General features: G+C 38.5%; 1 protein-coding gene across 6 annotated transcripts in view; it reads right to left on the bottom strand.

Annotated features, from left to right (window-relative positions):
- TRDN (triadin) overlaps positions 1-12,914 on the bottom strand; it is a 232,158-nt gene extending 219,244 nt beyond the window's left edge. For 3 of the 6 annotated variants that reach the window (XM_082307270.1, XM_082307274.1, XM_082307275.1), the window contains exon 1: positions 12,594-12,911. In XM_082307270.1, the coding sequence (XP_082163396.1) occupies positions 12,594-12,615 (22 nt within the window). In that variant the 5' untranslated portion in view covers positions 12,616-12,911. Of the gene's footprint in view, positions 1-12,593 lie in introns of all 6 variants that reach the window. The other 3 variants (XM_082307271.1, XM_082307272.1, XM_082307273.1) reach the window with 3 other exon arrangements.
- Positions 12,915-26,428: the final 13,514 nt, after the last annotated feature.

Here is a 26,428-nt window from a genome sequence, read left to right as displayed (position 1 = left end):
GAAAATGGTATTTGTACAAGAGATCCATGGAAAAGTAATAGTCCATGTGTTGGGAAGTTCACATTACTCATATCTATGTGCAAAAAAGTGTTCATGAAATGCTGGTTATAAAATCAATGAAGAACAACATAATTTATGATTTCCTTATCTTCCCACTTCATTGCCCCAGCATTTAAGCAAGTTGGAAACACAAAACAAAAGAAATGTTTCTGCAACCAAATCAACAACTTACTAACTGATAATAAAGAATAAAAATATATGCTCTTTCACATAGAACATGTGCTCTTCTTTTTCAGCTGATAGGACATTATTGTAGTTCTAGTTTTATTCAAAACCATTGAAAATATTCTCTCCAGTCACTGTGAGAATAAAAGGTAATATTTCTACATTTAATGTAGCAGAAAACTTTGATTCTTCCAATTAAAAGAATGAAAGGCATAAAAGAAGAGGAAAGATTGAAAGCAAACATAGATATGAAGTCCTGACTGTAGTTGAAAACAAGAGAATCTTTTCCAAAACCAAATTCAGAGGTTTAGCAAACTTCATGTAGGCAACTTTCATTAAAGACCTAAGTAAGTGCATCTACTTTTTGAAGACTTAGAAATATTCAATTAGACAAAGTGAAATAATTCTCAACAAAAACTTAAAGATAGCAAGGATTGTGTTAGTAGTAATAGCAACAATAGTGATTTCAAAGGTATTTATTTACTTGACTTATTCAAGGGTCCACAAATGTAAAAGAGTTTACAGTAAATGTAAAAAGTGGAATAAAAATAGGACTGAGATGAAAAAGGTGGAATGATATCCTCAGGAATATGAGTTTAGAGAATGTTTCCTGTAAAAACATGAACACATTTGCCTAGTTTTCATTCATATTAACTAGAACCAGTGAATCTGTGGGAAGATTGTTTTCTCTTGAATATTCCTTAGGGACAGCTGACAAAAGTTGTTTTAGTGAGGGAACTATTGACACAACTATTATAATAAAATATACTTTCAAAAGTGCATTGAAGTTTCTGAAGTTTATAATATGATTCTGCAAAATCACAGACTTTAAGACAGGGCGCAGTTCTTCATGAAGTGCACTAAGCTTGAAGATTTCAACACCTCCATTTCTCTGTCTGCAGAATACACAGAATATCCTATTTTAAAGTGCATTAATGTTGTATCTCATGTTTAATTTATATTTACTTAAATAAAGCACAATCTAAAAAAGGATGTACATACCTTTAGTATCGCTTACATTCAAAGATGAGAACTGAGAGGAGAAAGAGGAATACCATGCACAACCAGGACTTCATAGGCTTTTGTAAACACTCCCTTTTTTTAGCACACTTTACACATTTTTGTTTTGATACCTATTCTTTTGCAAAAAAGAAAAATATCTGTGGTTTTTTGGTTGGTTGATTGGGGTTTTTTTTCAGTTTAGCAATTGATCTCCGTATGACATAGTGAACTGCAGGCTGTTCACTAGGTATCTGAGAAAATGAATAGTGCAGGGTGGGAAGAAGATCTAAGGAATTTTCTAGGGACTTACTGTTACAAGCTTTATTTCACCATTCCTTTCTAATTCTTAACACAAAGACCTAATATTAATCAAACCATTTGTTGTGTCCTGTGTGCCTACCTAACCAGGAATTCAGACTTCTGCACAATTTTTTGCAGACATCCTACACGACAAGAAGAAAGGTCTCCCTTCCTGCTTATTCACATAAACATAGAAAAACAGGGAGAGGTGGAATTGGCTGAAAATGAGATTGCTGGGCCAGAACACAGACACATAATAGTATTATAAGGTGGGGTTTGTTCCTAGTTAAATAATTTCACCTGGAAAACAGCTGCCTCCTCCAGTGGGAAATGGTTGACACTGGAATTGCTCCAATGCAACTGATGTACAGCTATTTTCAAGAGAAGATACAATCCATATCTGTGTACCTGGGCATTTTCAGGGAAAGAAGGAACATCTGGAAGTTAAAATTGTGTTCACATTTGAGAAATGCCAAGGAAATGTAAACAGCTTAGTGAAAGAATAAAGGGGAGAGTGGCTGAGTCTGCAAATACAGGGAATCAATGGTTACAACTTGATGATGTTTGTAAATAAACATTATGTTGCATTCAACATCTCTTACGGCAGCTCAGGGCCACAGAGAGAATAACGGACATGGGTTAGTTGAAATTTTACATAATGTTTGCAATATCATTATGAAACATTATGAAAGAAATCTTGGGCCTTAGGCCTGGAAAGATACTTGTCTAGCTTTAAATTTAGGTACCTATATTCCAGGGTCTGAAGCCTTATTGTTAAACTCATTAAAGATGAACATTTATTTAAAGATCAATTTGTGCTATGGTGAAAAATTCTTTTGGAACATGAAGATTTCTGAGACTCGAGAATAGACTCAAACTATCTGTAAGTATAAGAACCAAAAAGTACTGGTTTTGCCTGTGCTGCTTGGAGTAGCGGTGATTTGAGACAGCAGAATTAAGAATCTAACAGATGGGATGATTAGGGAGAGAACCAAAGGTGCAGAAAGGGAGGAATGAAGGTGGGTTGGAGGGGTGTGTGTCTATGGGGAGCACGGGCTCAGCCACCCTCCTCCCTGCACTTGGGAATGTGGGACCACCACAGCCATCTAGCACTGGGAGATGTGTCCCACTGTGAATGGCTCTGGTGGGGGGCAGTGAGGAAGCTCGTAGGTCCTGAAGCCCACCAGATCTGGCCATCTCCAGCACAGTGAAGAGCGAAATAATCTCTTTTCTTCGTGTTTGGGTTACTCATGTAAAAAACCCAGTCATCAAGCAGAAAACGTAACACATGATTTATATACCTAAATAGAGATGGCAGGCACTAGAAATACTCTCAAGGATTTCAGTGTTCATTTTTGGAGAATTGTATAGTTTAATGCTTACTTTATTAGAACATTAAAATTTAAAAATATTACCAAGAAGTAATATTCCCTAAAATATTAAGGAAATCAAAGAATCTTTACAAGTTAAAATTATTGTAAGATTCTAGTGTAGAGACTGTTTCTTGCTACATGAAGTGATTAGTCCAATGCAGTCCTGACCTCTAGGCACTACCACAGTAAATAATAATAATAAAAAATAAAATAGATCCAATGCTGCTTTATAGTTCTGGCAGCCTCTGCAGATGTGGTATTATTTATGGTTTTCTGTGCTCAGCATGACACACTGAAGAGTGGATAGCAACCATGTTGTAAAACTAACTTAGTCATTTGTATCTCTTTTGTGAAACTGCCTTTAGCACTTCACAGTGTGAAATGCATTAGCCTAGACTGGGCAACAAATGAAACGATAACAAATATATTTTAAAAGAAACTTCCTGCTAATAAGTTTTTCAAAAAACTAGCCCCCGTCATTGTTTTGCCTGTATAGTTGAAATTATCTTTATTCATTAACTCAGGCAAAATTGCACATTGCACCCCCACCCTGGTACACTAATATCTGCATATGCAGATATACATGAACTCTGTATAAATCGCTAAAAGAAAACAACTACAAATCACTGGAAACCTCTGGTTCAATAGCGACTTGCAGGCAAAATGTAATAAAGTTGTATTACAAAATCTACGGATTTCTCACTTGTGATAAATGCAGGGAATAGGCATGGAGGTGTGTCTCTGGGCAGAGGGCCCTGATGCACTTGTTTCTGGAAGGGGAAGGAAGAGAGAGAGTAGGTTGGGAAATAAGAGTTTTGGCTGTTACTGATCTGGAAATTCATCACTTCTGGTTTACTAACAGCAGAATAAAACATTACATTCTCCAGAGCATTTCAGGTGGCTTTTATGTAATCAATACAAAATTACAATGTCTAGAACAAGAGATGCATTTTAGGATAAACATATCTCACATGGATTAATTCTGCTTGGGCATCTGATAACAGGGCTACTCTTGCTGTGACAAAAATGCTTATATTCAGTTTTGAGTTGATATGCCTCTTACTAAAGTGATATCTTTATCAAATATATTTACAGATTTAAAAAAAAAAAAAAAAAAAAAAAAGCATGTTGAGCCCTTCCTTTTTTGAAACAGGACAAAACCTTGTATCCTCAGAGTTCACTCTCTACTACCAAAACAACATCTTCATCGACTTTACAGGTTGTGACACAAATTAAGAGCAGAGTATGTAGTGGTTCTGCTCCAAGTGACAGGCTGTAGTCAGCCATCTAGTCATGTAGCTGTCCCAGGCAGACAGGGGTCACATTCAACCTCTATCACGGGTCTTTTGTTATAATTAGTGTTATAATAATACTCCTGGTAAAAAAACAAACCAAACCAACAGTAAATATTTAAAGGGGTGAATCTAACTTTGGATATCTCCTTGTGAAATTCTCACATTTTTTGATCTTATCAATCATGAATGGTAATGCAACAAAATCTCTAGGACGAAGAGGGTTTGAAATTTCCTCTTAAAAGTGAAAAGCAATTGAAATGATACTAAATTTGTGTTACAATTACAGTTTAAATATTGGGGTCATAGAACTATGAAACATATATAACCCGAACCATATTATATACTGTGATATCACCTCTTTGGGATGTTAAGTTGTATCCTGCATCATATATGCTCATGTACCAATTCAGTTGACTTCAGCAGGAGCTACATAGACCTGAAGCCAAAATTAAGGTCCTACCTGTTATAAGAGGAAAAGGTCAAAGCAAAATGAGGATCTTAACATTTGAATAGAGGTATTAAATTATGCCTCTAAAAACAGTAAAATACTTACCAGAAAACTATATTTATGGTAATTGCATCAATTGTGAATAACCTCTTAGCAAAGACTGAAACAAGATTTAGCCTTCCTGACATGCATAGAGAACCACAACTTAAATCTACATAATGGAATATAGGAAAAAATTGAGTTCATTTACATACCAAAGGAGGCTACAAAGGCTTAGATTCATTGTGCCTTTGACAATTTGACTCCAGGCAAAGGTACAGACATACTTTTGAAGTTGTGAGAACATAAGCATGTACAGGGAGTAGCAGGTCTTTACTCATTACATACTTGTAAAGGATTTTTTAAAACTATCTTTGAAGATAGAAAGAGGAGACTTCTCTAGTGAGAAAGTTTTTCTGTGCCTGGCATTTTATATTTTTCTTTCTTATGGTAAATGCCTTTGCATGGCACCAAGCAGAACTTTTAGGCCAGAGATGAGTTCATACTGTGCTGTAGGACTGATTCTAAAAAAAGCCCAAATCAGCCACAGGACTCAAGTGAGGCTTATTGAGGACTTAAAGCCATGGCTTTTTCATTCTGATTTCTAAGGGCAAAACCCAGCACTGACCATTATTTTGAGCAATGGATTTGACTGAAATTGTAACATAGGTGAGTTTTAGCACACCTGTGTGTGGGTGTGCTGAGTGAATGAATTAGTTTGGGATGAAGAAAAAATAATCTTCTTCAGCTTTTCTGTTTAGCCTCCTCTACCTTACATGATCTGTTTTGTTAGCTCAGCTCTTTTCCTCAAAAATCTAATGAGTCTGAAGAATAATGGAGCTGCTTACTGTGTGCTTTACCATGTTCTGATTATGTTTTGCATTTAGAGAAGGGACAGGAGTTACATCTCCTGCATATTACCTGCAGGTATCTATCAGATCTTGGAAGAGGAAGGGGAAGAGAAATAGGGAAATTATTACAGAGCGAAAAAAGTATCGGAGCCTATGAAGTAAAGGATAGACTGTGGAACAGGACAAGATGCATTGGCAGTGTCATCTGGTATCTCTGCTGCTACCTATTGGTGTCGCCATCTCTACCATTAGTCAAATATTTGTTAGCCGTATACTTGCTTCATAATTCCTGAAATAGACTTACATAAATCAACTGTGCTTTAGGCACATATTAGGAATCAAACTAGAAGCTAAATCTTGCTGGTCCCTTTTGACCACATAGTGCTTAAACACATTCCCACTCAGGGATCCAGAGTCTGAATGGTCATGTTCCAATGCATCAAAGCAGGATTTATATAAAGACACAGGGCTCAGATTAAATATGAAATAAGCATAATTTCCAATGAAAATGTTTAAAGCTGACAAGAGAACATGACAGGGGGATCACATGATAAGAAGTATAGCTAGCTGTCCATAGATCTGCTTATCTACTTCGTGTTCCCTGTTACCAGCCTGATCTGCCAATGTAAAGCGGTAAGGATATTAAGCCTCTACTCCTCTGTAAAGTTCTCTTTGCCCATACCTTTGAATTGGTTTTAAATTAGTATGAAAGCACTGTAAAAAAAAAACAAAAACATTGTTGTCATTTTACACTTATATATACATCTGCAACTACTGAAGACATTTCAATATTAATCTTTAATAATTTTCCTTCAAATGATGCTTCAGTGGGGAAAGGCAGGGAATATAATTGTTCGTACTTTTTGAATCACAAACTGAAGTTTTCTTTAAATGCTTTTAAGAACTAAGTATTAAATTAGGAAAACCTGTGCTAAGGACTACATTTTTACACTACTATCTATTGAAATCACTTTTATTTAAACAAAAAGCTATGATCAATCCATGACAATTGTGAAGAAAGTTAAAGAAATCACTGAGGTGTTGGAAATCACTGGCTAAGCAGATGGAGTTAAATTAAGCTAGGCTTTTTTTGAGAGTATAACCTGTTTGCAAATGCAAAGAATATGTTCTTAATTTCAATTTGTTTTACTATTTGAACTCAATTATTATCTTATTCTAAGTCAAGAAGTAATTAGGATTTTTTTTTTAAAGTAGAAAATATGTTTTCTTTCTCTAACCTTTGAATAAACATTACATGAAAGAAAATGAGCTGTATCAGTTATATATTCTTGTAGGCTGCAGTGGCCAGAAACTAAATTACAAACAGTAGTATATTTGTTTAATAAATCACTTAGCTTATCAAAACAGATTCCATTTAAAAGTGACTTTTCCTATATATCTATTACATTTACAGTACTCAAATAAACAATTTTAAAATGTTGGGTTTGTACCATTTTAATTGAATTCCAATTTCCATCCTAATGAAGCTTGACAGAAATCACAAGTAAAAATGAAATCATTATCTAGTAAAAAAGAAATGCACCATTTACCTTTCTCTATCATAAAAAAGTACCATGTAAAGACAAAGAATCTGGATAAATGGCTCCTGAACTATGGAATTAATAGACGGACATTTAGGTTATCTTTCTCTCTAAGAGTAAAAGGCACAAATTTAATGAGAAAGGCTGTATTCAGTCACCATATTAGTAATCGACCAACAAGAATCAGTGTCTCTCTTCCATTCTTAAGGGAAAACGAATAATAGACAACATACGCAAAAAAGATTAAAATTGCTGTTTTGAAATCCAAGTTTCTTGTTTGCTGATTTAAATCATGATTAAAATTGTTGATTTAAAAGATTTTTCAATCATTTTGATTTAAAGCAATCCACCCTCTACTGCTTTAAACGTGGTTTAAGCTGGTAACATGAGCACTGTCCACTAGTTAATCTGCTTAAACAGAACAGAAACTGGGGAATATCAGCATCAGAAAGAAAAGGAAAGCTTCTCCATTTCTGTAAGCAGCTGACCTGCCTCAAAGAGGGCAACTCTTTTTTTTCTGTCCTCAGTGTGTCCTGGACTGAAGCCAGACCTGCATTATGAAACATGTTTTAAACTAAACCAGTTTCTGCTTTCCAGAGCAGAGCAGTAAAAGCAGCATGAATCCACCTCTTACTCAGTGTTTACATTGTAGACCACAGGTAAAAGTACTCAAAATATTTATAGAGTAGATTTTTTTCAAGGAGTAGGTACCTGAAGGTATAGACTGGGACTTTTGAGAATCTAAGTAGTTGCACAGACTTAATTTTGAAATCAGTGGGAACTGATCACCCTAATAACTTGAAAATGCTACTAGGCTTTTAAACATATTTCTCATTATATAAGTAACCTTAATATATGTTCCAAAAACTTATGAGCACAAGGCTTTTTTAAAAAAAGTGAATAAGTGATCGGACCTACAGTCCAGCTGTTTGCACACAAGTAAACACGAGTTAAATGCACACACACACTTCTAGCCCATCATGGACTAGCAACATGATGTATCAGCTTAAACCTCTGGTTTATAGGTTTTAAGGCTTCCTGCTCTCCATAGCTCGCTGACTTTCTGAGGTAACGATATGTTAGAGTTTCTCTGTACCAACTGAACATGCATAGATACCATACCAGCTGTGAGTAACATTGCCTACAAATTCTTAAACCTAAAACTTAAGCTAACAAATTTGGCCTCATGCTTGCTTGCCTCAACAGGGTATGAGAAAGCACCCAGCCTGCAGTCAAACTAACCAGCTCAGTTGTCCAGGCCCACAGGCACAGGGGAATCCAGGTCTTAAAGAATTTCAGTGAGAATTTGCAGCTTCTGTTCCCCCCAAAGACTTACTTTTTTACAGGTGGTCCTGGGTTTTCTGACTTTTTGTCTCCCCGGGTAATTAGGCTGTTTTTACTTTACCTGGTACTCCTGAACAAGAGCAGACCGATTCCTTCAAAAAATCATTGCCAAAATTGTTGCATTTTCCTTACCCCACTGCAAAAGGTATACTATCTGCTTCCTCATTAACATTGAAAGCCAGAAAAAGAAGACATCTTTTCATTTTGCAAATTCTCTTGTTGCAAATAAATTCTATAGAAACCTCCTAACTCAATGCTTAAACAGCAGTCTAACTGAAGGCTAGGAAACTCCTCACATGCCTTTAGCCATCAAAATGAATCATCTACTCTAATTTATTCATCTAGGCCCCTTTCGCAGTCGGCACAACTAGCACCTCCAGCAGCAACTCATGTATTACCATGAGAAATATCTATCTCCCTCTTGCCTGTAGTGTGACTTTGCTAAACTTTTTGCCAACTGAAGACTGTTGTTAGCTTCTGGCCATCACACTCGTTAAGTCATGATTTTACCCTCTGGCTCTTCTGTGTTATTTCTCATACGCTATCAATTCCACATATATTAATCTTCAAGTATACAGATTTTGTTAAATCTGCCTTTTGCAATGGTTTACATCTTAAAGCTTTTCGTAGTTATCAAAGAGCCTGAGAAAAGGACTCAAATCTAGAAGCTAATTTTGATTTTGTCACTGACAAGCTGTGTGTGGCCTCGGGGCTAGCCTGTCTCCTTGCAGCCTGCTCCGAGACAGAGGAAATATGTAGTTGCACAGCTCTCAGCAGCAAAATAAGGACCAAATTGTGACTCATTGTCACATTTCTGTTTGACTCCTGCTTCTCTCTTGCTCCGCTGGGGAAATAAGTTGTGGCAGACAAACAGCTGGCACAGAAACCTTGTCTTTCTCCTCTCCTCACCTCCCTGGGTGAGATCAGTGCACAGTCTCTGGTGCATCGCAGCAGGCAGAGCTGAGTCTCTGTTCATTCTTGCCTGCGTGGGAGGATAAAGGCCCAGGGGACAGCCATCAACCTTGCACTGTGACCTGCAGTAGATTGGACTAGAAAGGACCAACTATAGGGCTGCTGCGGGAGTTATTGTGCACATACAGATTAAGCTGTACATTGGTAGAAGCCATTTCTCAGAGGTGCCAGGCTTTTTGCATTTGTATTTCAGTGGTGGCAGCTCTAACTACATCTGCCATTGAGTCCAGTCCAATCCCTGTGTTCATAAACACAGCAGAGTAGGATAGTTAGATACCTGTGGCTTTCTAGGCAAGCTCTTAAGTGGATCACAGTAAAGTCCCTTGCCATTACAGAATACTCAGTAACAGCTGAAATTCAGTAATAATAATAATAATAATAATAATAATAATAATAATAATAATAATAACAACAACAACAACAACAACAACAATAATAATAAAACACGCAGAGAGTGTTGCAAAGACAGAGTACTTTCAGTATCTGTACCAAGGGGTTTTTTGTATACATTTTTAAGGACTTCCACATTTTAATAGTACATTTCTGTGGTTGCAATTCCATGTAATATGAGGATGCTGAAGATAATTCTTTGGAATCTTCTCCTAAATATTTGCCAGCAGGAGACCCAGGTCCTGCCAACTTTCTAAGGACATTTATAAACCGCTGTCTTCAGAGATCTCCTTTTGGCTTTCACCGGGTACACTTCACCAGTATTTACACAACTATCAATTTGTAGCTGTGGAAATGAATAAGCAGCGCACATGGCTTGTGATGCAAGTAGACAGGCCAGGGTCATTGCTTGGTGGCTACATTTTTTTAAGCTACTTAGTCTCATTGACATTAGCGTGACGTTGACCTGAAAGAGCACCCCATCAGCCCTGTGCATCTGTCTCTGGATAGATCATGGTATTGACATGGGTTGTCAGAAAAAGGTACCTTGAGATGTGCACCAACAGTATCTCTCTGCCAGGGCTGGACCATCTCTCTAAACCAGCAGCCACACTGGCCATGGCAGTGTTGAAGCCTGCATCGTGTTGTGGTGTGCTCTCTGACATGTCAGCATGGTATCCCAAAAGGCAAGGAGCCTGACAGTCTAGCTGATGTGTGGCTGACAGTGTAAAATAGAGTTAAGCATACCTATGACAAGGAGCAAGTACTTTAATCCTAATAAAGTCACAAAGACCCCAACAAATCATGGGCTGGGGTGTAGTATAAAACAAAATAAAATCAAAAAGGATTTGTGTGAAGCAAGAGGTATTTTAATTGTTTTTTATTTGTCCAAAATATATGTTGCTGAAGTTTAGATCTGAACTTTCAGACTGTCTTGTGAGTGCCAGCAGTAGCCCCAGAGGAAAATAAACTGCAGTGAAACATTAGCCCCAGGCTGAATTCTTAGTTTTCTGCCATCAGTAAAATTTCCATCTCATGGATCCAGTTTAAAAATCAGCCAATCAACATAAGTCCATTCCAAATATAAGAAAACAAAACAAAGCAAAACAAAACTAAGCTAAACTAATTATACGGCTTATTTACCTGTCATGCTGAAGGTTAGGTTACTGTGGAGCTGATGCCCCTTATCACCTGAAGTTTATTGCTTTACATAGAAAAAACACAGAAGACAGACACACAATACTACAGCTAAGGAACCCCTGTAAAAACTCTATAAAAGCACTATAAAAACATTTTCAGACTCTTTGTTTTATTTTTATTTTATTTTAGGGTCTTTCATTTTCTTTCTTTAGTAAGCTAAATGACTGAAAAGTCACTTCCAGACTGATTGAAAAGTCTTTTATTTTTGCTATTAATTTTGGACTAAAAATCTTGCTAATTTTGGTGGTGTTTTTTTTTTTTTTTTACTTGGAGAACGTTGCAAGAGGAGCTTCCATACTGCTCTTCTGATACTGACAATATTAATGCACACATTTTGGAAGACAACTGTAATTTCACAGATTTCCCTGACAGCAGCTACAAAATAACCAATGTTTCCAACAAACCTGGTTAAGAATATCCAAATAAACCATTGCTAGCATTTGGGTTAGGGCTGTCAGGCTGAGCCACCTGTTTTGGCAGTGTTTGCTGCCAGAAGCAAATTATAGATCCGTCCAATTCCTGATTAAAAAATCATATGCACATTGTCTCCTTGCTGTGGCTAACCAGACATCAGGCAAGGATCGTACAGTTTGACATAGTCCTAACATCAATCCTTTAGAAGACAATGGGCTCACTCTCTAATAGCGCTTAATGCAGATCCTCTTACAAATATTAACAATGAAAAATGGAAGATGAAAAGTGCAACTTTCATACACTGAAACACCACAAAACCTTGACAAGTAGAATAAAAATAACTTTCAGAAGACTGTTTAAAAGCATTTCTTTGTAGTGTTATTATTAAATTTGGATAAACAGTGCAGTAATCCACACTGGAAAAAAAGGTTGGAATGAAATTCAACTAAAATATTCAGTATTAAATCTAAGAAGGTTGCATTTTAAATATATCTCCTGTCTGACTGCGGTTGATAAAATATTGTTATGCATCTAAAATGTTATTTAAATATGAATGGTCAGGAAATATTAAAGTACATGAAATATTCATATTTTAGAATATGTATTTATTGGTTAATACAATTGCCTTTCATTCTTGCAGGCCTAGCTCTGGTGTACTTATTTCAGCACAACTTTCACTGACTCCTTTAGAAGTATACCTGAATAAGGATTGCAGAGTTGACAGCTTTTACCCTTCAGTAACTTCATGTACAGTTCACAAATACTCTGTGCTCCTTAAGGAAAAACCATGGCCACCAAACTAAGCTATTCTGACTCTGGCAAATCTCTGATTATAAGGGACTACCAAAGCTTTACCTGAGCAAAGGCTTGAGGGTGGAACCACCTGACATTCAACATTCCCCTTCTTGTATCACTCAAATGGAGCTGCCGAAGCAGTGTTGTTCTGCAAATGAGACTAAAGCTATTTTTAGAGGTGTACAGAGATCTAGCTTCAGTAACTGGTAGAAACTCAGGCTACAGGAGTGAAAAAGAAAAAACAGGAAAGAAAAATAGAAAACAATCCAACAAACAAAGTGAAATGATCCTGGAGTGAAAGTGTTATTTGCTAGGGGCAAGAAATCATATTACACGCTAGCTCAATTATGCTGTCAAAGTACATATCATTTTGGGTTAAATATATTTGAAAATAGTTACCGTACCTTCTGCTGTAATCTCGGCCATGATGATGATGGTAAGAGATACTCTGTTATAAAGGTCAAGATCTACTGTGGCAGCTTAACTAATACTTCTGGGTTGCTGGCTCTTGCAGGAGCTGCAGAATGAGGAGGAGGGAGGTCCTCTGCTTCTTCTAATTCTGTTCCTTCTTCTTTTGCGCCCCTCTGAACTCTCTGTTTCCTTTGCAGACTCCTGCCCTCCCAGAACAACCTAAGGCCTTCCAGAGGCAACACTTCAAGCTCAGTCTAAAGTATCAGCTTCTAACAAAAATAGCCATGCCTCACAATGAATCTTCAGCATGTTTTTTCTAATATCCTAAGAACCATGCACACTACAAACAAAAAGTAAAAAGGCCCAGCAATAAACAGGACAGGAACTCATGGAAAGGCAGCAAAAAGCAAAAGAACCGGGAAAGAACTGTTTAACCCTCCTGCAGCCTCGCTAGCATAATGGCAGTTCTTTGGGGTGTATGTCAGGAAACATGAAATATAGAGTTCAAAGTAACCTTATCCATCCCAGCTCAACTTTATTCTTAGCACACTCAGTGCTTAGCACATTCTTCCTGGCCTTATTTGGTTTGGGGAGGGTCCTATGAAGCTTACCGCTGACTAAGGGGGAGGGTAAATTTAGGTGATTTTCTCCACTTTGATTCTTCGTCGCAGTTCAGAGCCAATTAAGACACCACTTTAAACTTATGAAATTGGTAACTTCTTCAGTTTGGATTTTTTCAGGTACTCTTCTGGTTTGCTGCAATTATCACACGTACTTGTGAAGTTCATCTAAGTATTACAGAACACTGTTAAAAATGTAAATAGTAATAGTTTATATAGTCCAAATGCATAAAGGTAATATGCAAAAATATTAAGCAGATCAGATTTTTTTCTAGGTCTGATTCATGGAAACAATTATACAGCTCAAAAATTCTGTGATTTTAAACAAGATTTTATAAAACTGAAAACAAATAGACTTTTAAAACAATTTCAAGGAACAAAAATATTAACAATTTAAATAAGAATAATGATTTAAAAACCTGAGCAATCTTTTCATTGCATTGCTTGCAATTTCACAACTGTAGAATTACGTATGTGGGCAAGAGCTTGAAAAAAAAATTAGCAAAAAGGTGCCCTCGAGCCAACATACCTCTACATAAATGTCATCGTCATATGAAATCAGAAACCATCTTAGACAGTTCTTACTAGGGAACCTATAGTGAGCTCATCTCCACTACATGGGCTGGCATTTGCACTTCTCATCTTTCCCCCAGGAGATATAAGCACCTGGCTCTGTGGCAAAGTGTAAGGTAAGGAATCTATTTATCCAGTGCACAAGATGCAGAAGTGAAGGTTCACTGAATAGTTTACAGTCACCACCAGGATTTTTCTCTTCCCCCTGCTCTAACACACTTCAAACCTGCCACATGTCTGAAAATGTTAGCCTGTTATAGCCAAAGCTTACAATCAGTGCTCCATCCCCTTTCTTCTTCAGCTTTACTGACCAAATCTTTTGCACTGACAGGTTTTGATTACTCGATGCTCAGTAGTCAGTGCTTTTCTGATCATCCTCCTAACCCTGCGTTTGCTCCTTTAGCCTGTCCCCTTCAGAAGATCCTCCTCATTAAGGCTGATGAAAAGATTTTAGACAAAACCTTATTCCTTCAAAAATACTCTTTCATGAATACCGGAATGTTCTGTGGAATCACATTCACATCAACAAAACATCTGCCCACAATAGCTTGGTGGTTAGTAAAGGGTGCTAGGTTGTGTGATAATAAGGCAAAGCCCTTGTCCTTCTTAATTACTTCTTTCTCTTCTGCTGAAACCGTTCCATTTTAGATGAAGAGTTAAATATTTTGAGTCATCTGTATTTGACAGCTATGCTACTTGCTTGAGATGTGAGAGATATCATCTCAGCTGAATACCCGAAGCACAGAGCTAATCAATATTGCGAAGTCAGGATTGCTTTCACTTGTATTACTATTCAAATCGAAATAAAATAATAAAGGCTCAGTTTGGGTATATAAGAAGAGAGACCTGGGGAAATACTCATTTCTGAATTTTGTTCTTGTTTTACGTAGCAAGATCCTGAGATTGTGGAGTATACCCAGACATACCTGTTTACATAACTGTATGTGTATGGCTTTCTGTCCCTCACTCTTTCTATTTCAGCTCCTACCACCTGCCCTCTCGCCTCCGTGCCTTACTTCCTTTGCTGCTATTTATGCTCACCTTCAATCATGGGCTGATATTCTGAAACCAAAATATAAGAGCAGAGTGCGAGAATCCAACTGGAAATCAATTTTCCACAACAGCAGCCCAGTGGCCAGAAAGAGAACTGCTTGGTAGTCTCTGCATCCCTTGTATATGCAAAATATTCATTCTGGGAAGCAGGCTCGAGCTGTCATATGCACAAATACCTTGCAAGCATAGCTCTAAGCAACTGTATTGGAAGTCACACAGTTGCTCCCTTTAAGGGGAGCAAAGTCAAGGGAGCTGGGTGTCATACTTACTGGCGATAATCACAGCCTTTGCAAAAATACACAGAGCTAAGGTAAACCAAGTTCTGCTTCTGTGTATGTGCATGTACATTTATTTTGAAAAATGAACATTGCCATCTGAAAATTATACAGAATATCATATTTCTTCTGTAGGAGTCTAAGCAAGGGAAATTCTCAAAATTTTGTTTACAGCTGGTTAGAAGTTTTGTTAAAATCTGAAGTTTAGTGCCTGGCTCAAGTTTAGGAGTTTCTTCTACACTAATTTGTGAAATTCACATTATGCAGAAGGCCAGAACAAAATCTATACAGCTCTTCCTCCGACAAAGTAAACATTAATTCCCTGACCTAGCTTATATATTGAACCTGACCCAGAATGCATTTTGGTGGGAGCCTTCTCTGTCTAACGTGGTTGGAAATTTTCTTTTGTAAAATGGCCTTTCTCTCTCCTTGTTCATATTTCAAACAATAACAAAACTAAAAGTTTAAAACTACTTTGGTTCTTGCAAGCAATATCCAAACCTGGACACACACAATTTCTCCTCATTTGCTTCTCATCAGGTCTCAGACATGATGTGAAAATGCTCTTGGCTTGATTTAGCAATAGGTACTTCTTTCCCACTCACAGGGGCTACATGGTAAATGAACTGTCCCGGGATCAGATCTCACATTCAGTGGTGATGGAGGGAGCTGTAGCAGCAGGTTAAGTGTCCCTCCTCACACCAGTTTCCTGAGATACATGAGTCTGTGTTAAAGAAAATAAAATGAAGGTTCTCTTTGCTGTACAGTTTCCTGGATAGGGAAAATGTAACAATCTTACAAAGAGGGGAGAAGGAAGTACTATATGCTGCTGCAGATGTCTGCGTGTAACCATGTGCCTTGATCTCAGATAACATGTATTTCAGCAAGAATCCTAACTGATGAATCATAGAAAAGTAATTATTTGAACATTTTATTTTAGGGAAATGTCAGAGGTTTATTATTTTACAGACTCTAACACAAACTCCTACTTTTAGATGAAAAGTTGTGTTGTTCATATAATCAAAGTAGGACTACAGAAATACTTTATGAGCTGATTTCTGGGTTGCCTTGATGATATTATTAGAAAGGGAATAGGGAAAGACAATAGATCACATTGAATTACTAGGTAATGAGAGGAGAGACTTTCCTACTGATACGAGGAAGCATTTGAGGAATTGAGCAAAACCATCAGTCAACAAGAAAATGCAGAACAATATTTGAGCTTGTCTGCTAACACATTACCAAGGAATTCTCAGAGTTCAGTTCTACAAAATCAAACTAAGCAAAAGAAAAGGGCTTTGTATCTCAGTGCATGCTCAGCAGCACAGCAGGGTCAAGGAAAGGAAACTTAACCTTAACTCTGATATATCTGATGAATCCTCGGAGTACATTGTTATCAGAAACAGCCGGTAATCAACTGATAAGAACTAAATACAGGATGGAAGTACAATGCTAGGGAGAGAGTGGATGGTACTGAATCTAGTGAATAGTAAAGACACATGCAGAAGCAAATATAGGATTAGAGTGATGTCTGTCACTGAGCTTTGATGTGCATATGAAGAAAAATACTAATATTTGTTTGAGGCATCAGCTGGTTTCCACTGAAACAGGCTTTTCCACTCCTTTTTTTTTGTTTGATTTTTGTTTAGGAATACTATTACTTACAGATGAGATTTTCATTCAGTTCCAGTGGTAATACCCTGTGTTTTTCAGTATGAATAGGAGCACACATTCATATTCTGATGCCCTTGAAGTTCCGAACAGTCAGAGATGTAGTTGTGACCTTCTATGGTCTACACAACTCTAAAGTAATTGTTTTCCATTTTTGATTGTTACTTAATAAATAAAACTTTCAAGATTTTTGGAATCAACATGGCCAAAGTGTAGACTTATTTTGAATATGCTAAAGTACACCTAAAGTACAGAACTGAACAAGATCTAGGTATCATATCTGATCTAGGTTAAAGCTTAGTGTATGTTGAAACATTCTCATAAATCAGTCTGCACCATTTTTCAATTAGAGAGTTGCATGCATAGTACCTTTAAACAATTTCTTCTTTAATATGTAGGACACAGTTGAACTCCGTAGTAGATCTGTCCTACATTTAATGCGAACAAAAGACAGACAGAAATCCTGTCTCTGTAGGCAGACTGGTCTGAATGCAAATCAGCCTCTGCCTGGGGACAGCTGACAAGCACACTGGGGTCACATCTCCTTGGCACTCTGAGGTCATTAAGGGGCATTTGGTAGGTTAAGTTTGACAAAAAGAAATTGCTCTAAACCTACATGATAGAAACTCAGCAGGTACAAAAGAAAATATCTATGATACTGAGTATTCCACTTTACCATATGCAATACTCCCGATTAGACATCATACTGAAAAACTGCTGATGTAACATCAGTCAGGGTGTGTGACTGAATAATGAACGATTTTGAACATCCAAAAAGACTCACTGATTATAAAACTACTTCCAGGAAAACAAGGATTTTACAAGATATCCTGCTTGGTCTCCTTGGAAGCTGACTGAGTAGATGGTCAGTGGAGGGAAATCAGGTTAAAGCAGCTCCCTTGTTTAGGAGAGTGGTTTTTTTCCAGTGTTCTTTGCTCTAACTGTACCAAGTATTACTATGAGCTAGGTTCAGCGATGTATTAGGCTTGCATGGTAAGGTTTTGGTAGCAGAGGGGCTACAGGTGTGGCTTCTGTGAGAAGCTGTCAGAAGCTTCCCCTATGTCTGATAGAGCCAATGCCAGCCGGCTCCAAGACAGACCTGCCGCTGGCCAAGACCAAGCCAATCAGCAACAGTGGTAGCGCCTCTGGGATAACGTATTTAAAAAGGGGGAAAAAAAAAGAACTGCACAACTGCGACTGGAGAGAGGAGTGAGAACACGTGAGAGGAACAACCCTGCAGACACCAAGGTCAGTGAAGAAGGAGGGGGAGGAGGTGCTCCAGGTGCCAGAGCAGAGATTCCCCTGCAGCCCCTGGTGAAGGCCATGGTGAGGCAGGCTGTCCCCCTGCAGCCCATGGAGGTTCATGGTGGAGCAGATATCCACCTGCAGCCTGTGGAGGACCCCATGGCAGAGCAGGTGGATGCCCGAAGGTGGCTGTGACCCCATGGGAAGCCCACGCTGGAGCAGGCTCCTGGCAGGACCTGTGAACCCGTGGAGAGAGGAGCCCACACTGGAGCAGGTTTGCGGGCAGGACTTGTGACTCTGCAGGGGACCCACGCTGGAGCAGTCTTTTCCTGAAGGACTGCACCCCGTGGAAGGGGCCCACGCTGGAGCAGTTTGTGAAGAACTGCAGCCTGTGGGAAGGACTCACATTGGGGAAATTCGTGGAGTACTCTCTCCCATGGGAGGGACCCCACACTGGAGCAGGGTAAGAGTGTGAGGAGTCCTCCCCTGAGGAGGAAGGAGCAGCAGAGACAACGTGTGATGAACTGATAGAAACCTCCATTCCCCATCCCCTTGCGCCACTGCGGGGCAAGAAGGTAGAGAAATCAGGAGTAAAGTTAAGCCTGGGAAGAAAGGAGGGGTAGGGGGAAGGTTTTTTTTTTAGTTTCGTTTTATTTCTCATTATCCTACTCTGATTTGACTGGTAATAAATTAAACTAATTTCCCCAAGTTGAGTCTATTTTGCCCGTGATGGTAATCGGTGAATGATCTCCCTATCCTTATCTCAGCCCACGAGCCTTTCATTATATTTTCTCTTCCCTGTCCAGATGAGGAGGGGGGTGATAGAGCGGCTTTGGTGGGGCACCTGGCATCCAGCCAGGGTCAACCCACCACATCTATTGCAGCATGTCAAGGTGGACTGAATTTGGATGAGCTTTAGCAGTTCCATATTACACGCTTTTTCTTTTCATTTGATCTACTTTATTCTTGCTGTTCTTAATGAGTATTGTTTTATTACCACCCTTGTGGCTTTACTTTCACATCTGGGAAATTTCTCAGAAGCTGTCTCACAGATAAGACAACCTCCATGATAGTGAGGAGGGGATATCTGGAACTGCCCGTTTTTAAGAAGCAATGACAAAAAGTCCACTTTAATTGTCCTTTTCTTCAGGACAAGCTGCATCCAAGGTTGATGGTGTACAGAACATAAAAAGTAGCCATCCAATTAATAGTGATAGGGGTTGGCACTGACATAACATGAATTACCCCCATCAGAAATATTGATTGAGAAGAGCTCTAATATCCTAATGAGCTTGGTGTGCTGGCTGGTCAAAAATGTTCTGTCAAAGCAAGTTGACTTCACTTCCGATGATTTTTTCCTTCAGAACAGGATTTAAAAAAAACCAAAAAAACCTGCTTTTTCAAAATTTTATTTTAAACCAAGTTTCCATGATGAAAGAACAAGACTCAAAAATATATCAGACAAATATATGTAGCAAAAGAACTAAATTGTTCCTGAACTTCAAATTTCAGACCCAGCTCCAAATTTCCACTGATGCATTTCAAGTTCGTCTTCAGACCTTACTCTTAGAAAAGGTTCAGTAGAAATCAACATATAAAATATTTTTTTTCAGATGTGATCATAGTTGAGCACACTGCCAAAAACTGATGAAAAAAAAAGACAATTTTGGACAAAAGTCTGATGTAAAAAGACAAAGACAAATATATGTTCTCATGCCAAGTACTTGAGGAAAAATATGGGGTAAAGCTAACACTCAAGTATCTTCACTAATATGAACCCTTTTTGGGATGCTCGAAACTATCTATCTGCTCAGCCTGACCTTCACAACCAAGGGGAAATCTCAACTTCTTTTCCATTTAATGGTTTATTCTTCTGCTTGATATGTTACATTATGTACTATGTGTTCTTAGACACTCAGGCTTGACTGGACTTCCCATAGTCACATTAGCAAAGGATTCCCCTTGTAAATAACTCCAGTCAAAACCTTAGGAGGCTCATATGGATTTTGGCTCTTTCCTAGCTTTTCTGAGAGCAGACATTCAGGATCTAGACACAGTGAACTAAAAGCCACTTCCAAACTAAGCACCATTTGTTCAGAAATGCAACAGTAGTGTGGAAATAAGCTTGGATAATAGAAGGTTATACATCCGAGTCCTTTCTTTAAAGTTTAAGTGTGTCTTTTTGTCCTGGACGTCCCTGTGTGTGTGATACAGTTGCATCTCTAAGAGTGGGCCTGCAGACAGTGTGTATCATCTCCTGTGTCTTTTTTTAACTGCAGGTTTTTCTGTTATTCCCAGGTCCCTGTTTGCCTTGGGACACTAAGACCTACTTGAGTTATGCATTTCCACAGATGGGATAGATATCAGCTCCTGGCAGTGGATAAATCATTCTTTGGCTCCTGAAAGACAAAAGTCTGCAGCTGGAATTAACCCTTTGTGTGCCACAAAGTCAGTCACCCACCCAGCAATACACAAACCTATGATGTAAAATACTCAAGAAAAGCTGGCGTCTGTCATTTGTCACAAGTATACAGACAGACATATACATAAGAAAGGACAAAGAAATATGAACCAGGCAAAATATTTCAGCAATTATCATCTCTAAGAAAGAAATTACATGACAGAAACCAGATTTATAAAAAAATATGTTTGTTTCAACAATAGCTATAATTTTTCTTCATGTTTCCTCTTTCTTTCACTCTCATTCTAGCCACAGTCTTGGACAGATCAAAGTTAGAATTGCAGATGAAGAACCCACTTTATTACTATTACTATTACTATTACTATTACTATTACTATTACTATTACTATTACTGTTATTAAATATAACTATTTAAAAAGAAAATCTAAATGAGGAGCTTTACATTAGGCAATTTAGCTTCTTTACAGAGTGCAAGTGGAAGATATGAATTATTAAATTCAACCTTATCGGTGCTGACAGCTGCAACTGCACTGAAAAAAGCATGTTTAAAAAATAAAGGATCTTTTAAAAGGAGAAATAAGTTTGAGCATCAATGTCTTTACCACTCAACAGAGTAGATATATACTAATTTTCCTTGAATAGTACGTCACCATTTGTCACTGTCAATCACATTAGATTCCTGTCCAAGCTCCAACATATGTCCAAAGTCAACTTCCTGATGCAAACCACAAAGAATATCTGTCTGCAAAACAGTTACTGAAAAGACTTGCTACGTCTTCCTTACTCCTCCCCCCCACTCCTCTGAAAGAGCAGAACACAGATAGACCAAATGTAGAGGAATACAATGATCCTAAAGAGACAGTTAAAACATTTCTTTTTTCCAGATTCACAATTTAAATGAAAAGTGTTACCCCGGAGACACAGAGTAGAAGATCCTCAGCTGCGTCCCCAGAGCTCGGAAGGCAAGGCAAGGACATTGGGGACTTTTGGAAGCTCCCGGCTGCATTCCCAGGGCCTGAGGAAAGCGTGCAGCTCTGGTACCACTGGCACAAACGGCAGCTGCCAAGGAACTGTTGGCAGTTGTTCCCTGTGGGGTGAAGGGGCCGTGCAGACAGATTCAGCAGTGCAGCATGTCGAGCTGTTGTGCCAGCATAAAACAATCCAGACTGGGACACAAGTTTTTTCTGCATCAGGGGGATTTGGCCTCCAATATAAAGGTTTGTGCTTGAGATAATTTGATGGGTCTTGGAAATAATTATAACTGTACTTGTACATTTAAAATTCATAGACATTTTTTGAAGTGGGCATTTGGCTATAAAATCCCATTTTATACCCTGATGCCTTAAAGATTTTCCTCTCTCATCTCTCGTGGTTCTTCCCCTTTCCTGAGCTACCTGGACAGTCCAGACTTTTGCTCAAATTCATGCCTGGCAAAAGGTTTTGTGAAGCAAATGTAAACTGGATATTTGGATTCCGCTTCACCTAACAATGCTACCTTATGATGAACAAGGAAAAGACACGTTTCTTGTTACTTAGGTAACAGACAATTGAGAGGGGAGGGGGGTTTTTTTGTTTGTTTGAGAGAGGGAAGGTAGCTACGGTTTTACTTAACCTCTGCGGAAGGCAGATATAACAATACTCCTATTCCCCACATCTCAGAGTAACAACAAAAAGTGTTATCTGTTCTACAACTAAGAAACAGAGCACAACAGTTGGGCAAAGCAACCTTTTAGTTCAGCTGCAGTAATAACAAAAGCAAGACAGCATCGAAACTACACGGATGCAGGGCTGGAAGTACAACCAACAAGAACGTGCACTTTTCACACATCACCAAATTCGAGCTAATGTTCATGATACTGTTTATGTCCCATATACTGCAAAGACGTGCCTGACAGAAATCTGGGTGCTACGCAGTCCTGGAGGAGGTTATGCACAGAGGCAGAAGACCGCAAGCAGTGAGAGGTGCATGCCACAAACAGGATTATAGTCCCAATCCCTCTCCTTTGCTACCTGACTTGACAGACCTGCTCAGAAAATGACACCATCCTGCTTCCTGGACAACCTTTGTCAAATGTCTCCTTCTTACCCCACTCTCCCCATCAGTACATTTCTTTTCTTAAATAAAAACCAACTCTTCCTTTGACACAGTAGTGCCCTGACAGTGACCAGCAAACGCTACTGGCAGATTAAATCCTAATGGTCTTTTTAAACCACACAGAGTAACGTTACCAGTTCTTCCACTCCATACTAACACAAGTGGGCTGGGAGATAAATTTGCTTCTGCTCTTTTCCTCCTAAAAGGCTGCCATCAATGCGTATGTGCTGGTTTTGGCTGGGATAGAGTTAATTTTCTTCATAGAAGCTAGTATGAGGTTATGTTTTGGATTTAGTATGAGAATAATGTTGATAACATACTGATGTTTTAGTTGTTGCTAAGTAGTGTTTATACTAGTCAAGGACTTTTCAGCTTCTCATGCTCTACTGGCTGAGAAAGCTGGAGATATGCTAGAAGCTGGAAGGGGACATAGGTGGGACAGCTGACCCAGACTGGCCAAAGAGATGTTCCATACCATATGATGTCATGCTCAGCATATAAAGCTGGAGGAATAAGGAAGAGGGGAACATTCAGAGTGGTGGTGTTTGTCTTCCCAAGTAACTGTTACGCGTGATGGAGCCCTGCTTTCCTGGAGATGGCTGAACCCCTGCCTGTCGATGGGAAGTAGTGAATGAATTCCTTATTTTGCTTTCACGCATAGCTTTTGCTTTACCTATTAAACTGTCTTTCTCTCAACCCATGAGTTTTTGCTCTTCCAATTCTCTCCCCCATCCTACCGGGGGGGAGTGAGGGAGCGGGTATGTGGTGCTTAGTTGCCAGCTGGGGTTAAACCACAACAGCATATTAGGAAGAGAACAAAAGCTCTTTTCCCTTGTCTGGCCATGCAAGATCTATTAGCCCTTTCACTGGAGTCAAAAGGAGTGGAGGATCAGACACTTAAAGCTGGTGGTCCTGAAGTAAATTCATGTCTTGAATAGTCCAGGTGTTTTTTGAGAGGTTAAGTTAAACGCACCTGTCACTCAAGTACAAGGCAGTTGGAAGATATTAATATTCTCTTGAATTATTTAAAAGATATGACTAATGCTTCATGTGCCATAAGACTGCTATCTGCAAAAATAACGCCTGTGTCAGTCATTGCTGGGCAGTTAGGGCTTCGTCACTAGCATTTATCAGTATTTCTGAGTCCTGAGTGTGAAGGATTCTGCCAGGTTACCACCTCTCCTTCACCTTTAGGTGTAAAACCCAACCTACAGACTCCTTCACGTTGTTCCTTTTGATCAGAGATGAATCAGACAAAGGTATGGAGTCTCCTTCCTGAGCAGAATCTCATATAAAAAGATCAAAAATATTTCAGAAAGATTTCTGATAAACTATTTATTTTAACCACCAAAGACTGTGGTGTAGATAAGTTACACAGTCTGATGTGATGTAAGTCTTCTTTCAAGAAAGTAGAAATTGATCCTACAAAATTCTTGTCTGAATCCTGAAGAAGAGCAGTAGTATCTAATGCAATAACTCAGGGAACTGAACCGAATACAATCTACTAACTAAAAAAAAGTTCTCACAGTTTATGCTAATAAATCCCTCCTGTGGCAGTGGTAATGTGGCCAGGTATGTATAAAACACAGTCTTGAGTTGCACACCAGCAATGAACCATCACTGGGAGGAAAAATGAAAGGGCATTAAAAAGTATGAAAAGCAAATTTTAGTTCCTTTATTTATGGCACAGCGTACCTGTCTCGTATGATATGTGTCTGATGCCAGATGAAGAATATTTGGCTATGGAAGTTATTTCTCATAATTATCTGATTCTGTTTGAAGGAGGTCGTGAAGGACACTGTTTCTGCATTCTGCTGCTTCCAAATGGAACAGCACCAGCACAGCAAACCGTGCACCCCTTTAAAAGTGTAGCTGTCTCGGTGGTTCGTCAGACAGAAGTCATGTGTGAAGTACAAGAACATTTCAAGGAAAGAAGTTCCTTTCCTGCTACAGAATGGATGGAAGAAGCTTTTTATCACCTGTTGCTCATGCATTACAGTAGAGGTCCTGGCACCAAAGAACCTCTTCCTCACCCAACTCGATCAATTAGAGCCCCATTTTCAGAGTGTCAAAGATCTCAGTTAAAGCAAGTGAGAACTGTGGGAAATTTCAAAAACAGAATGTGGGCTATGTGCTTGTATTGCTTGTATACTGGCCTTGCATATGCAATCAATAATTGTAAACATAAGTGTTTAATTGAAAGTGGGTGTATGCTATGATCATGCCGAAAGACAATCATATTATTAAGTCATTCAAAGTTTTGCAGTCACTTCACCAATTGTCTTTCATTAAATGCACAACAGAGAAGAGAATTTGAGCCAGGTTATGGAAGGAATGTGTGAATAAATGAATGAATAAATAGTAGCCACACATTTTAAAGGTCTACTCCTTTAGTATTTGGTGTTCTTAATGTAAAAGGACATGTAATATCTGTTACATTTCTTTGCAAAACTTGCTGTCCTCTTTTCTTTACTCCTAAAATTATCTTGTAGTACACTGCACAGAATTGAAACTTTATTTCCATAACTGAGAGTATCAAGACTTCAGCTCTCAGATTTCAGTTTAATTTTGTAAACTTTGTAAGTAGTTTGCTTTGTACTTCCTTGGACCATTACAGATACACTGTACAAAATCCTGTAGTTCATCAATAGAGTGTTAGCCAGTAGCCTCACACAGTAGCAGCAGTTTACCTCATCATAGTCACTGATAGGAAGAAAATGAACTTCAGTGTGGAAAATGCATTCCCCCCACACACGCATCAAATACATTTCTAGAGAGTTTCTAAGGATTCAATTTTCACAGTAATATTACACTAATAATTTTCGTTTAGGTCTTGCCTAGGTCCTGATGTGTTCTTGCAGGTAGCCAATGCATAAGCCTTGTGTTACTGTGGGGATAGGAACTGTTACATTGCTCCAAATCTGCATAAACATCTAGTCAGAGCTTTTGATCAGGCCTACTGTTAAAATCCGGGCTGAAGGGATGCTTAAAAACTTCTGCTGCCACTTTCTGGATGTGCTCTGGGAGAGGTTGTAATGGCTGGCTAGCTGTGTGGGATTCTGGTTATGTAAATCCCAAGTCAAAATACTGGAAAATTTTGGGACTCAGGAGTTCAAGCAGGGGCCCAGATGTAGAAATATATGTAGCCCCAGCTTGAACAGTAGCAGCGTTGTGGTTCTTGGGTCTAGGCATGCTTAAAAGCACAGGGTCATCTGCTACAGCAGAGCTGGGGGAGGCACAGTGAGGATCAAGAGCTGGTCATCTCACTTTCTAGATTTGTGCTAACCTTCACCAGAGGAGGCATTTGAAATAAATACTCCTTTGGGACAGTAAACATATATGGGTATGTCAAATAATTTACGAATGAAAAGTTCTGATCCAAATGCATTCCCATGCCCTGGTCTTGAGGACTGTTTTCTACCATATTTTCAGATTAGACAGCAATTTATGTCCACAATTCTAAAGACGAGGTCACGTGCCTCATTTGAATGTGTCTCATTTAGTTGATAAATTTTTACATTTCCATTGGGATGATTTCTGTTGTGCCATAGGCATCTAAATGAAATGTTAAGATGTGAAATCTAAGTGATTATTTTACAACCTTTGCAAGAATCTGGAACCCAGTGTAGAAGTTTACACCTGTGATCACCTACTGTGTCTGTTGCTCAACACCAAAATAACACACGGAGTATTCGTCTGTCACTATTAAAAAGAAATAAAACAGAACTATTAAAATGTAAGCTCACCATGAGAATTTTAAACACTTTGACACATTTTTTAAAAAAAACACTTAAAAGCTATTTTTCAAGTGATTAACATTGATTAATTCACCACTAAAAAGATTATTTGCATAATTTTTAGGATATATAATTAA

This window comes from Platalea leucorodia, assembly GCF_965183815.1.
Source record: "Platalea leucorodia genome assembly, chromosome: 3".
NCBI classification, from domain to species: Eukaryota; Metazoa; Chordata; class Aves; order Pelecaniformes; family Threskiornithidae; genus Platalea; species Platalea leucorodia.
The sequence above is the reverse complement of the archived record's forward strand: the minus strand, read 5'-3'. Positions and strand labels throughout refer to the sequence as shown.